Source organism: Centrocercus urophasianus, unplaced genomic scaffold, assembly GCF_019232065.1.
Source record: "Centrocercus urophasianus isolate 14NV4802_14NV808 unplaced genomic scaffold, USGS_Curo_1.0 seq_17, whole genome shotgun sequence".
In the NCBI taxonomy this organism is placed as follows: Eukaryota; Metazoa; Chordata; class Aves; order Galliformes; family Phasianidae; genus Centrocercus; species Centrocercus urophasianus.
In genome coordinates this window covers 12,741,322-12,754,789 of record NW_024884722.1, presented here as the reverse complement: position 1 = coordinate 12,754,789, position 13,468 = coordinate 12,741,322, and the positions used below count along the sequence as shown (strand labels likewise).

The following is a 13,468-nucleotide window of genomic DNA, read 5'->3' as shown; positions in this document are numbered from 1 at the left end:
AAGTCTGACAGCATTGGCTGAAGGCTCCACAGTCATCAGGAAGGCAAGCAGGGGATTAGAAAGTATTAGAGAAAAATAATCAAAATAAAGCAGTACTGTGTTGCCACTTTGTAAGGCTTTGATAACCCATGTTCTAAATGTTGAACATTGATTCAAGCTCCCTTATTTCAGAAAAGATGGTGTAGAACTGCAAAATAGTCCAAATACCATAATGCTACAACCCAGCACAGCACCACACAGCTGTTTGCTCACTGCCCCCTGCATGGGATGAGGGAGAGAACTGGAAACAAAATAGAACTTGTGGGTTGAGGTAAATATGTGCTCATCTGATGTCTTGGTTGTCCACATTTCTTACTTGCTTTTAAAAGTTGTGGTTTTCCCCATCTCAAAATGAACTTGTCCATTTACCATTTGTGGTCAGCTTTCAACCCAAGTCCACTTGCTTCTGTCTTTCAGGTTGAATTGAATGGTAAGGGTGGTTTTTTTGCACAGCTTTTTGCAGAAGATGGTTGACTTAGGGGACATCTTAATTTCTTTACTAGAAACAAACTTCCTTATCTTCCTCTTTTCTCCTGGTGCACGCCAGGCGTGCTGTTATCACCTCATCAAGACAATCTGAACCCAGAGTTGTGTATTTCCATTTCAGGATTTGCCAGGATGCTTTCTGCCCGCCATGCCTAGAAAGGTTTGATTTCTGACCTTTTCTTAAAATCTTCAGCTGCTGTTTTTTAGGTTCCTGTCTTTGATTTCTGTAACAGCTGTTTGTGTCCTGGCTTCTCAGGTCAGTTGCAGCAGGAGCCCACAGCTTACATCTTTAGGAAGAGTTTTAAACTTCTATCTTGTTTTGGGTAGCAGGGTTACTGACCTTAACTGGTCAGTTAACTGGTATGTTGGAAAGCTGCTGTTGACTGTTTTCTCTCTATGTTCAGGGAAACAAAATCTTCCTCTAAAAGAAGAAGATAGTACGAGTGAACGTACACAAATCGCAGCATTCATTTGCAGAATGCTGGCTGGCCAGGTAGGCTGAACTGTGAACAGGTAGTGTGCACAGTGAGCATAAGGATGCTCTTCTTGTTTTGGTGACAGCAGTTGATTTACTGCTGTGCTAGAATGCAGCTGGTGGATAAAAGCTTCTCTTGGAACAGCCCGTCACTTTTCAGCACTTAAGTTAATTGTGAGCTCAATGGGGAAATAAAAAAATTAACGGTCCAGTCCATAGCTATCTGCAGTGCATTTGGAACCTTGGCAGAATTGCAAGTGCTCTCACATATGTAGCAATGAGGAGTGTTTTCATAAATGCCACCAGCTGGAGAGAAGGGTTCACAACTTCAGAATGGGCTGTAACTCCAGAATAGCAGATCGATCTATCTCAGGGTTTTATGCTCCTGCCATCATCCCGTCTGCTGCCTGCCTTCCTCACTAAGCTTCTAACAGCAGGGAAGTTCGTGGGCTCCCCTTCCTCCATTTCCTGGCAGATCTCCCCATCTAGGTATGAAGGTCTACTTTGGAGGGGGTTTATTAACAGATGATTTTAAAGATAGTTGGTGTCGTGATATTTTGCTCTTTTCCTCTGCCTGGAATTTGGAAACGCCAGCGTTATGCAGTGCATGGATGGTCGTTCTCATGGCAGAAATGCACCATTTTCTTCCCTTGAATGACACAATTGCCTCCTGGGTTTCGTCTTGATCTGTCCCACAGGAGCTTGGCGTGGAGACTTCCTGGTGGTGCTGGATGATGGTTCGGATTTGGGTATTCGTGAAGTCAGATCCTCCATAGATTTTATCTGACACTATTTAGTAGTGGGAAAAGACCCACTGACCCAACCAGTCTGGAAATGACACAGCTTTCAAAAATATCCCAGTAAAGTTGAATGCCTTCTGGCTTCTGGTAGATGGTGATTTGGAAACCTTTGTGGAGCAGATAACTCTTATCCAAAAGCAGAATGCAATTTCTGCTAGCAGCACTGGGAGAACAGCAGTTGTTTCTGAGTCAGTGCATCAATTATTTATCCTTCAAAGAAGCACCTGGTGGGCAGAGGAGGAAAGAATGCCACTGAACACTCCCGCTTCATGGATGGAAACTGTCAACTTTTTAGGTTTGTGCCTTTAAAGATCACAGATCTTTGTATGATCATCGAACAAACGTCTGAGCTGCAGAAAGTCTGAGCCCAACATGAATGGCTGAGTGCTGAGATATGAGCAAAAGGGGATGTGAAGTGTCCTTCCTTGATGTTGCTGGGTAAAATAAAAATAATCTCTTACCTACTATCAAAACCTTTTGTCTTGTGTAGGGAAGTGGCAAGGCCTGGATTTCAGTACTGCAAGTTCAGATGGATGAAAGCAGCTCTCAGGAAGGATCTGGGCCGTGGGGAGTTGTGTTTGGCTGGGCCCAGTGTGGTGCAGCACACAGCACAACTACCAGCAATGGCCAGGAGCGATCATCAGCAATGAAGGATCAAATCTGACACACAGAGGTGTAACTCCAGGCTCCTCGACACCGAGTGTCCTTTTGGGCAGCTGAGTACACTCTGTAGACCTTTCCCTCTCCAGCAATCTGAGCAGACCTCTTGTGTCTTAGTCCTGCATTGGTGCAGCCCTTTCTCATGCTTCAGAGGAGGCATTTGCCTGTAATTGCTGTCACGTTTGGGTTAGTGATCTTCTTTTACTCTTTCCAGGGATTTTTCCTGCCCTCGGGTTAGACAAGGCTGTTGCTCTCTCCTCTGAGAGTGAGGGCTGCGTGCACTGCTGGGGGCTGTGTTCCACCTCTGTGCAGCCCCAGGCTCGCTCTCAGCCAGCAGCAGGAGAGGGCTGGAGGTCCTTCGTGTGCGTGCAGGGCAGGCAGCAGGTGCTTGGTGCAGGGGATGTGGGGCACGGGAGTAGGAATGGCAAGGTGTTGTGTATTTTGTACGTGCGTGGTGTGACAGCTTGCATCTCACGCCCAGATCTTCCTTTCCCGCTGTGTTCATCAGGCCTACTCTGCATCTGTGGATGTGTGCTGTACACAGGAATCTGAATTGTGACTGTCATAGCAACATCCTCCTCCTCTTCCTCTTAGCATTCAGGAACATGGGATTAAGACTTATGGCTTGATTAGTTTGGGGGTGAAGGGTGATGTTGGAGCACCAGCACTGCATTTAGCTCCAGAAGAGCTGCAAAGGTAAGGTGGTGCTGGGCAGAGAAGGCTTCATGCTGCTGCCTGTCCCAGGGTGGGTGAATGGGAGCTGCTTCCTGCACAGCTGGGTAGTGCTGACAGCCTGAGTGGATCCTCTCTGAGCTTGGCTCAGGCAGAAGGGGAGAAGGAGCTGAGTGCAGCAGGGGTCTGGGCAGAGTCTGTTTGGAAATGTGGCAGCTGTGTGCTTGTTTTTATTTAACTTCTAATTATTTCGTTATCTGCTTTATCTTTGGCACTTCTGGGGATTAATTCTAGCAGAGACTCCATCCTGCGTCAGCAACTTTTAAGTTGCTCTGTGAGAAGCGTGATGCCATTTGGAAAAAAAGAAATCATTTTCCATAGTAATTAGAAGATACTATTGTAAAATTTATGTCAATTATCTAGCACTTTGTATGGAGAGGCAATGGCCTCTTTGTAGCCCAGGTGACAGCAGCCTTTTCATTACAGTGAGGAATGTTGCTATTCAGTTGGATTCACTATAGAGAAATGCTTGGGGACAGCGAGTTGTGCGTGCAGCTTAGCGTGGGGGAAAGGTTTGTACTAAATCTGGAGGAAAGAAACCAATTGAAGGACTCCAGTATAAAATGCACATCAGGCTTTTAATGGAATAGGAAACCTTAACGTCTCTTTTAGCCTCCTTCCTGTGGATGTGGTTATGGGCATGGTGAGGATGGGTTGACTGGAGCATCTTAGGGGTCTTTTCCAACCTTGATGATTCTATGACTGTGATCTCAGTTCTGATGTTTTCTGCTCTTCCATGGAGACTTCTAGGGAAAATGGGTTGGGCAGGATCTTGAAAGAGAAATGCGCCACTCTTGAAGTTAAATTCTCCTAGGTCTTTTGTACTGGAGAAAGGCACAGATGAAGGTATTGTGCATTTAACTCGCAAGGACACCCTTGCAGTCGTTTTCCTGAGCAGAAGTCAAAGCAAGTGTAAAAAAGGCAAAGGATACCAGCTCAGGATGTTGTCACATGGAGGATGTGAGTGTTTGTCATCTGTACAGAATGCTGATGCCTTTCAAACCTTCATGTTAGAAGTTCTTAATACCTTCTGCTGCAATCTTTAACCTCTCTTCTGTCTAGCAGCTGCATCTTAAAGAGCAGATGGAATTGTCTCGAGGATGGCAGGTCCTAATCTCAGTAACAGCTCCTATCCATTACAGAGTATAAGTGAAATGATCTGTGAGTGGGTTTATCTCAGATCCCACGTAGCATTTTTTCTCCTCAGCAGCAAGGAAGGGAAATTATCAGGCAGTGAAGAAAAGCTGTTTATTTTTAACTTACCCTTTCTTTTTAAGTTCTATTTCATAATTAAAAAAAGATAAGACATGGAAACCAATGACTGTTCACAGCTAAAGGGATAAGCTGATCTCAAGTTCACTGCGGAGATCGTGATAAGGAATGAGTAACACGGCAGGGCTTGGGGTCTCTCACTCCTTCCCTGTCCTGCTGGAGCAGCACAGAGTGGTGAGCTGCCTTTCAGAGGTGGCACAGGATGGCTGATTTACAGGGTGCTGTTTACAAGGCTCACTGCTGCCTCAAGTGAACTGCTCCTCACCTGTCAGACAGGGCTGCTCCCCCGTGTCTTACTAATCTTGGTCAGTTTGGCTTCCTTCGAGTGACAGTAGGACAGCCCTCTGATTCATGCCAGCTGCTGGATGCTTTGTTGCTCAGCAGGTGCATTACACTTCTGATCTCTGTCCCTAGTGGATAGTTGTACCCTAAACTACATCATTCCTGTACCTAGCGTTCTGTCTTCCATCATTGCTCTTGGCTCTGTATTTTTTCTCCCAACTTCTGCACACAGCAGTAAGAGGGCCAGAGTGAATTTGGAGTTGGCTGTTACTGCACAGAGTTCTTCCTTTGCCAGTAGAGCTGACAAACAGAATTAGGAAATGAGTCTTCCTGGAGAGGTGACTGCATGCTCCTGCAGCAGCAGGACACTGACAGGCTGTTCTGAAATAACCTCACAAAACACTGATTCCCTCCTCTGACTTGTCTCTGCAGCGCTGGAGGGCAGTCGAGCTGTGAAAAGAGTGCCATGGGACCATCTCACCAAGCAGCCACTTCTGAGTCCCTTTTTTATGGCCAGCCCTCATTTGGGTGATGTCCTTTGAGTTCTGCCATAGTGGGAACCTCGCACTTAGCCTGCATAGGGCAGGGTACTCTTCTTTTCCACTTTGCACCCTATGTCATGCTCATGGCTGCGTGTAAGCTTCTGTAATGCAAACTTCAGATGCTGATATTGTTGATATCTGTGCTTCTGTTAAGCTCTGAGACCAAGTGGTAACAGCCTAGGTTTCAAGCATACGTTTTACCCAGGAGTACTGAGCTATATGGTTCCTGGTAGGAAGATTATTGCCACTTGCCGTCTCACAAATGCTTTGAGGAATGGATTTGTCCAAGCAGTGCTTTGAAGCTAAAAAGTATTGTGGGAGTGCCTCTTGCTGTCCCCGAGACAGGAGAGCAGATAGTTCAGTAGGGCAGAGACGTATAGCTACGAATTTGCAGTGCTGGGAGCAGAGCAAGGCAGCAGCATAAGCAGAGTGATTTGGCTGCAGCGACTGTAGGCAACAAAAAGGTATCTCCTGGGCAGGAAAACCTGGATGTGCAGCTCCACTTGTTTCTAATGCCAGAATTCATTACAGGCTTGGTTTTACCTTGGTGTCTATCAAGTTTGTTCCCATCGGCAGAGAAGTGCAGTGCTCAGTGTGGAGGCTGAACTGAGCCACTGTAGAAGCCGACGTTTAAGCAGATTGTGAATTGTAATTAGCAAGCAAGTGGTGTGCTGACAAACTAGCATCGTGAGGAGCTGGGGGTCAGGCAAGCCTGTGTTTGCATAGTGCCTACTGCGTTACGTTTGGGTGTGTGCACGTGGTGATTAGCTGCTTCACTTAGTGAGATCACATTTACAGCTCCTGTGATGTAATTGCATTTGGGAACTGCTGCTGCCATAGTTAGAGGCTCATCCACTATTCTTGTGAAAGCAGAAACTCTGTAGATTTGAGGACTGTTCCTTACTGGCATTAAGAATATTTTCGTGCCCACCTCCATTTTATTAGTCATGTACCAAATATTGACTGTTAAAGCCATTTATGTTGCAAAAACAGGTGCCAGAGATGTGATCTACCCCAGCCTTGTTGTAAGGCTGTGCAAAGGCACCTGCAACTGATTCTTCTGCTGCATTTGACTGTCTTTGGCAGGTTTTGGAAGTGGTACGCTCCAACTATGACACGCTGACCCTGAAGCTGCAGGATGGACTGGATCAGTACGAGCGTTACTCCGAGCAGCATAAGGAGGCTGCCTTCTTCAAAGAGCTGGTAAGCTGCAGAATCAATGGCTCTGTTCTGAAGCTTTTGCTTAGGATCTGAGTGGAGGCATTTGGGGTATAGTTGAGCAGCCCAATTTGTTGAGGGCTGCACCCAAAGGTGGGGCAAGGAGTTGAATCCAAACAAATGCTGTGTGTTGGCTGATCTGAAACCCTGTAGCTCCCTGCCCTGCAGCATATGGCTAAGGAGGAACCACCAGGCTGTTGAGGCCATCAGATAGTCTCTGTTCCTTCTTTGTGTGGGGATCTAACGTGCTTTGTGGTGATGAGTGTGCATGTTGGAAGAGCTGACTTCTTGATTTTATTGCATAGAGCACGAGTCTTTTTGGTGTTGTTAGTGAGGCTGCACACTGTGGGGCTGAGCAGCGTGTGGTGCTGGTCACACACCTGCCTGCACAGGCTTTCCTCCATCACTCCCAAAATCAGGTTCCCAGGGAAAGAAAGCAACGGCATTCTCCATTCTCTAGCAATGTCCCTTCCTTAGAGAAGGTAAGTGGTAGGAAAAAATGGTAGGAAGCATAACAAAAAGCAATTCACTGAAGACAAAGCAGCGTCCATATAATCTGGGCCGGTGTTCTTCAGCAGGCCAATTTGCTCGCCCTGCTGCAGGGAGCTGCGTTTTGGTTGTTGGGTCAGGGCATTTCCCATCCAACAGAGCCGGTGTTTTTGTAGTAGCCCTGAAGGAAAGCCTGGTTTTTCCTCGCTTTAAAATCGTTTCGACTTGAGCGAGAGGAGCATTCTCTGACTGGCAGCTCTTTCCACCAGTTTGAGCAGCGATTGTCTCTTGCAGCTCTGTCCGCTGATTGATGAGTAACTGAGGCCAGCCCACTCCATCATGAGCCTGCATGAGTCTGGGACTGTTACGCCTCCTTCTGTCTAATGTGCTCCAGAGCAGGCATGCCTGAGTTGCTTTTGATCCCTTATGCAGCATACTGTTTAACCTTTTAATGTTTTTTAGGTCGTTTCAGTACTAACCACCGAGTTAGGATATGGGCAAAAGCCATTTCTGACCACTTTTATGTTTTTCTTTGCTGCTTTGTGCCTGTTCTTTTTCCTGCCTTGCTGTTTGATACCATATCCAGAATGCACGTGAGGTAGCCTCCTTGTAACAGGCTTCTGTAGCCTGGCAGTAGAACACATCCATGTTTCTGCTGTCATCTGCTCTGTCCCAGGGGTTCCTGCCCTCCTCAGCCAGCTTCTCCTTCCCCAGCCTCTCGGCCACGTGCTTCCTGTGTGCCCTGCTTTCCATTTGGCCTGGCAGGAGCTCTGGCTGATTGATTAAAAATGGCATACTCAGCTCTAAGATCATCACAGCTACAAAACAGTTTGGCTGTTTTTTTTTTTTTTTTCCTTGTAGCCCCTTTTTTCTGTATGCGTGATTCCTCCAAATTATGCACCATTTAAGAATCTGTTTAACGTAATCCAGGCCCCCCTCTGAAAATTACCACTCCAGCCACCCCTGGGACCTTCTCCTCAAGAGCAAGTGATGCCTGAATAATTACTGTCTAAACAGGCTGATTGACCCAGTTGTGAAACAGTTTAATCCACACTTCTCTCGATGCCCTGAGAATTGGGACCCTATTAAAGGTTTTTTACTCACAGCTACAGAAAATCCCCTGCTTTCCATTAAGCTGTTCCCTCAGCACAGCAGGAAATCAACGTGATAGGTTATGATTTGTCTTCGGCAAACCTGGCTCTCCTGTCATCCACGCTGTTTTTCCTCCAGGTGCACAGAAATGGATGGCTTTATTAATTGTTCTCACAGCTCATCGAAAAGGCCCTGCCCTGTTCTCCCCAAATCCCCTTCAGACTGGAGAGCAGGCTTCACTTAGCTATGGTTGTTGCTGGTGTGGTGCTGGGTAACCTCCCCATACCTGGTGCGCTGTGCTTAGCTGTTGAGATTGCAGGATTTCGTGGAGGGGGAAAGGTGAAGTGGATTTGTTTTGTGGGCCCTCCTACTGAAAGAGCAGGGCTGCTGGGGAGCTGCTGGTTTCCAGTACAGTTTCCAAGCTTGCCCTGGTATCATCCTGTCTTCCTAAACAAGGTTTGTTTTGCAAATAACTCTTTCCAGGTTCTGCCTGGCTTTCTTGTCCCTATCTCTAACTGTGGGATAAAGCAAACCCTGCTCGGTGGGGAATGACATGCAGGAGCCATTTTCCTCTCCAGCCTTCTTTTCATCTCTCTTTGCTCCCATTAAGTGGGTGAGCAGAAACTTCCCCGGGCCATTCTCTTGGCTCCTTTATGCTTAGAAATCTTGTTCTCACTCCTTTGACATGCTTTGCTAATGCACTGCTGCAATGCTCTGGCTTTGCTTCTGTGCTGCTCTTTCTTGCTAATCCCAAAGAAAAATCTGCTTTCTTCTCCCATTCCCTGTTCAAAGAAGTTTTCAAAGGCTTTGTGACGTTGTGGTGGAAGGTGATGTGCAGAGTGTTTGTATCAGCCGGGTTTTCTGGCCTGTTGTGCCACCTTTGGGGACCCAGAAAAAGGAAGTTAGGAGGTTTTCTAACTTTTTTTTCTTCTTTTTCTTTGAAACACTGGGGATGACATTTGAGGTCCGTGCTGCTTTGATAGAGTGAGCAGTATGGATGTAGGCTTCTGGACCCTCACGTTGCAGCTGCAGCAATACACAGACACCCAGCGTCTTTCCAAACGGCTCACTGTCTGCAGCTGGGTGGGTTTCAGTGGAGTCTCAAAATAGTCTGATTAGGGATTGATTTCTGCAGGGGAAATTACACTAATTTGACTTTTAATTAGATATAGCAGTCAGCGTAAACCTTCCTCCCATTGTACAAATCTCTTAAGAGCTGCTTGTTGATTGGAAACAGGTTTAATTGATGGAACTTGCTACAAGATAGGAGTAGCAGTACAGTGTTGCACAAATCCAGCTATAATGACCCAAACTAGAACTGAATAATGTTTTCCTCTCATGGTCAATGCCTCCCATTCTTTCATCCTTTCCTCTGCTCTTTGTTCTCCAAGTGATGCATTTCATGCATTTCCCATTTCTCCAAAGTCTGTGAGCTAAATGAGATCCAAGCTACTAATAGAGAGCAAACAATTCTAAAAGCTCTTCAGCGTGCTCTGTACAGAAGCAGGAGAGGACACACACTGCTTTATTTCCTTGCAGAACGAATGTTACAGCTCTGAGCTTACTTTCTGGGGCTTGTATCTGCCTTCCTGAAGAGAGCTGGCAGCTCCCACGCCAGCAGCCTGCTGCTGCTCCAGAAGTGCTCCTGGGAGTATCCTTGTGGCTGGAGCAGCTCGGCCAGCCTGCAGGAAGCTCCTCAAGTTCCTCCTTGCTGCAGGCGGACACCTGGCTGCTGGCTGCTCTTCCGACCCCAAAAGAGGAATAAGCTCCAGCTCCCTGTGCTGAGCCTTGGTGCTGGAGATGATTCAATTTAGCTTTAATTTGAGCTATTCTTACCTTTAGAGCCGGTCGACTCAGAACTGCTTGTTATGTTGGAGCAGAAGAAATGCTGGGCAGAGATCTGCAGAGATGTCAGGGTCCTTTTGTGTGCCGTTATCCCGCCTGCTCCTCTCCCACATTTGTGCTAAGGCAGATCCAGGTCTGTCTCGACTACTTTTGGCCTACGTTGGAGTAAGCTGTTCTTGAAACCTGGATCTATCTTGAAGTGAAAACCTCAGCTATCCATTCCCTTGCTTCACAACCTGCAGGGTTAAAAGTATTTCCTCTTTTCCAATGTAAATCTTTTGTCTTAAATTAAGCTAAATATTTCTTGCCCCATCCCTGGGGAGCCAGGGAGGTATTATTACTCATTGTTCTCTTCCTGACCTCATTTTACATATTGGAGAGTGTTTGCTCTGTTCCTCCTAAACCTTCTCTTTGCAGACTAAATAGGCTTAATTTCTTCTGCTCTGCCCCACAGCTACAATTTCTGCTAAGCCTTGTGCTCTCAGTATTTGTCAGTTCAGCTTCTCTGCTGCCTCACCGTCCTTACAAACCTGTATATGTGTATGAATTCAGTGCCTCCTACAGCTGATGCCTGGCCCCAGCAGCAGTTCCTGAAGCCAGGGGCTCGTTTCTGCTTGTTCCTTCCGTTGTTGGGACCCACAGAAATGCTCCTGGACAGAACAGGGATGCTGGCTTACACTACTTGCAGCATCTTTCTGCCCTTCCTCTTCCCCCATCCCATCCCCCAGGGCTGCAGGAGGGGCCTCACCAGTATAAACTCCTCCTTCAGCCCCCGGTATCAGATCCCTTATTTTGCTTCTATTTATTTCATCCCTCAGTGCTTTTACAAAGCACAAAGCACTAACCAGGTCAGCAACAGCCTTATTATCACAGGCTCCGAGTCTCTGGGAACTGGAATCCCGTTGTTTGGATGAGCTCGTGTCACTTTTGCTTTCTGTCGCTGCTGCACAGGCGCTGACACAGATGATGTTTGACTCTGTTTTCTCTTTGCCGAGTGCAGCTGAGATGGAGCCCAGTGTGGGGCAGGCACTCAGGGATGGGAGCTGCTGTGCCACGGGGCTGCCCACCTCTTCCTGCAGGCTGCGGGGGTGGCTGCAAGTCAGGCATCATTAAGGGGGGAAGATGCTCCTTGGAGACAGCTGGCCGTGCAGCATCAAGTTCAGGGCACTCAGCACAGAATATGCAGAAAACTGGCTGCAGCAAGTCCTCTAGAGCTATCACAGTTTCATGCTGAGCTGTGTCAAAGCCGCTGTGCCTCCCGAGAACCAAAAAGCATCCCTTGGCTAAAACATCTTGCTTTCTCTCCATCAGGTTCGGTCCATCAGCATCAACGTGAGGAAGAATCTTGCTTTCAACACGCTGAGCCAGGAGCTCCTGCTGAAGGAATTCTCCACCATCTCTTGAAGCAGAGACGCAGCCGCTGCACAGGGCTGACTAGAGATGGGCCTGGCTGGACAGGGACACCCATCTGCAGCCTTCCACCTGCAGAATGGACTGCACTTCTTCCAGGGGAGAGCCTTGCTGCTGTGTGTTTGATCCCAAAGGCGTGTGTTTCAATGGGACTGTGGCTGAGGAGAGGTGGTCAGCCTATGGAGGAGGAGGAAGCAATTCTGTACCAGGGGGGTGGGCAGCTGTTTCTGTGAAGCAGCAATGGGAGATTCCCTCTGCAGCCTCAGGGAGGATGAACTGGAAGCCTTCGTAGCAGAGGTGAGGAGAGCTCACAACCAAAAGAATAAACTCACTCCAGCTGTGTGAGGCAGTGCTGGGTGGAGGTCGCTCGTCTGTTCTGTGGGAAAGTTCTCCAAGCCCTAAAAGCTGTCTGGATCAACCGTCCCTCCTGCACCATAGGTCAAATCCACTGCCGTCCTGCTGGGAAATCTGGGGGGATGTAAGATCAGTTCTCAGGAGAATAGGCTCCAACTGCTGCTGGTTTCACGTCAGACTGTGTTGCTTGAACCAAACCATCAAATTACTGAAGAAGGAGAAATTTTGCCTCCGAGGTCTGGTTGAGCCAGCGTGAGGGATATTGGCCACCAAAGTGAGTGCTGTGTAACTGGAGGCCAGCTCTGGCTGGGGTCACTGCTGCTTCCAGCAGCCCAGCACATCTCTGCTGTTTATAGGTTTGAGGGAAATTTTTAGATATTCCACTTCCATGGGGCAGAGGAGGGCCGTGTCCCTCCACACTCCCCTTGCTGCCCATCAGAGACTGCATTGTGACAATCCTCTTCCTCACAGGAACGTCTGTCTTGCCTGTGTTTGCAAGTGCATGGTGAGCTTCCTGAGCTGACAAGTCCCCAGTTTTTCCTTGTGTGTATCTTGCAGCTACTGCAGTTAAAACACAGATGCAGAAGTAGTTAATTCACTTTCTAGCTTGTCCTTCTGTTTTCCCTAAGCAGCCTGCAGCAAACGTTCCAAGAGAAGAGCTCCAGGACGGTGCTTAGGGGCACAGGGAGACCTTTCTGCTCAGCGTGTGGAGGAGCCCAGGGAGGGCAGAACCTGTGCTGAGTGCCGTGTCGGGCTGCCAACTCAGGGATATGCAGCATAAACACCTTCTCCCTGTTGTGCATTTTCAGCTCCCACCAGTGATGTTAGGACCTGGCTCCGTAGGTTGAACTCAAGTTGTTTGCATCCCAGATCTTTTTTTTTTTCTTCTAGAAAATGAGAAGGAAAAAACAAGTGCCTCGCCCTGCCCTTAGCCTCACAGGTTGGAGTGCTTATTCTCTGCCAGTTTTAGGCAATGTTTATTCATGTCAACACATACCAATTACTTTCATGTTTCATCTTTACCTGCCGTGAGGATGGGAAACCTAAAGCTGCGTCCTTGGCTGCAGAGCCTGCTAGGTGCTGTGTCCTCCTTGGGAGCATCAGCTTCTCCCCACAGAGGCTGCTTGCTGCAGCACGGAGCTGGCTGGCTTCTGTCAGCTGAGCCAGATCCCTACCTGCTGCTGTGCCGTGTGGGTGCCTGTCAGCAGGATGCTGCTGGGCCAGCAAATGGGCTGCAGGAAGCCACTCAGCTCGAGAGCAGGCTGGGGCATGTGGAAGGTGCTCATTTCTCCACTGGCAAAGGGGTAGGAATGGTCGCTGTCTCCCTCATGCTGTCCCCTTGCTGTGATGAACCTGGGCCGTGGGTGGGAGCAGCTCCTGAGGTTTTCCCCACCAGAGGCTGAGCTGGGGAAGACTGCCATGCACGTCCCCTTGTCGTAGTGTCACCACCCCAAGCACTGTACATTGGTGTACATATGTACCTAGAGCTCAATAAATAGCAGAGCCCTGCCTGTGTGGTGTGTGCGCTGTTTGTCACCACGGGGGCAGCTGGGGGTGGCCCTGTGCCCAGCATGTGCTGTGTTGGCAACCGGAGCTGAGCAGAAAGCCATGGAGCTCCAACGTCCTGCCCAAGGCTGGTTGTGACCCCAGGCTTTCCTGTGTCCCATCCGCACCCTTGAGTGTATTTTATTACACCTAATTCATAACCCAGTCTATTACTGGAGGAGCTGTTTCTGAGGCTTGGCGAGTGTGGGGAGAAATCAGATTCCTGC

The 13,468-nt window shown here is 48.2% G+C and overlaps 1 protein-coding gene across 2 annotated transcripts in view; it reads left to right on the top strand.

Moving 5' to 3' along the window:
• Positions 1 to 13,207, top strand: part of ARMH3 (armadillo like helical domain containing 3) — a 108,107-nt gene extending 94,900 nt beyond the window's left edge. For both annotated transcript variants that reach the window (XM_042817815.1, XM_042817814.1), the window contains 2 exons: positions 6,375 to 6,491; positions 11,244 to 13,207. In XM_042817815.1, coding sequence (XP_042673749.1) covers positions 6,375 to 6,491; positions 11,244 to 11,336 — 210 coding nt within the window. In that variant the 3' untranslated portion in view covers positions 11,337 to 13,207. The remainder of the gene's footprint in view (positions 1 to 6,374; positions 6,492 to 11,243) is intronic.
• Positions 13,208 to 13,468: the final 261 nt, after the last annotated feature.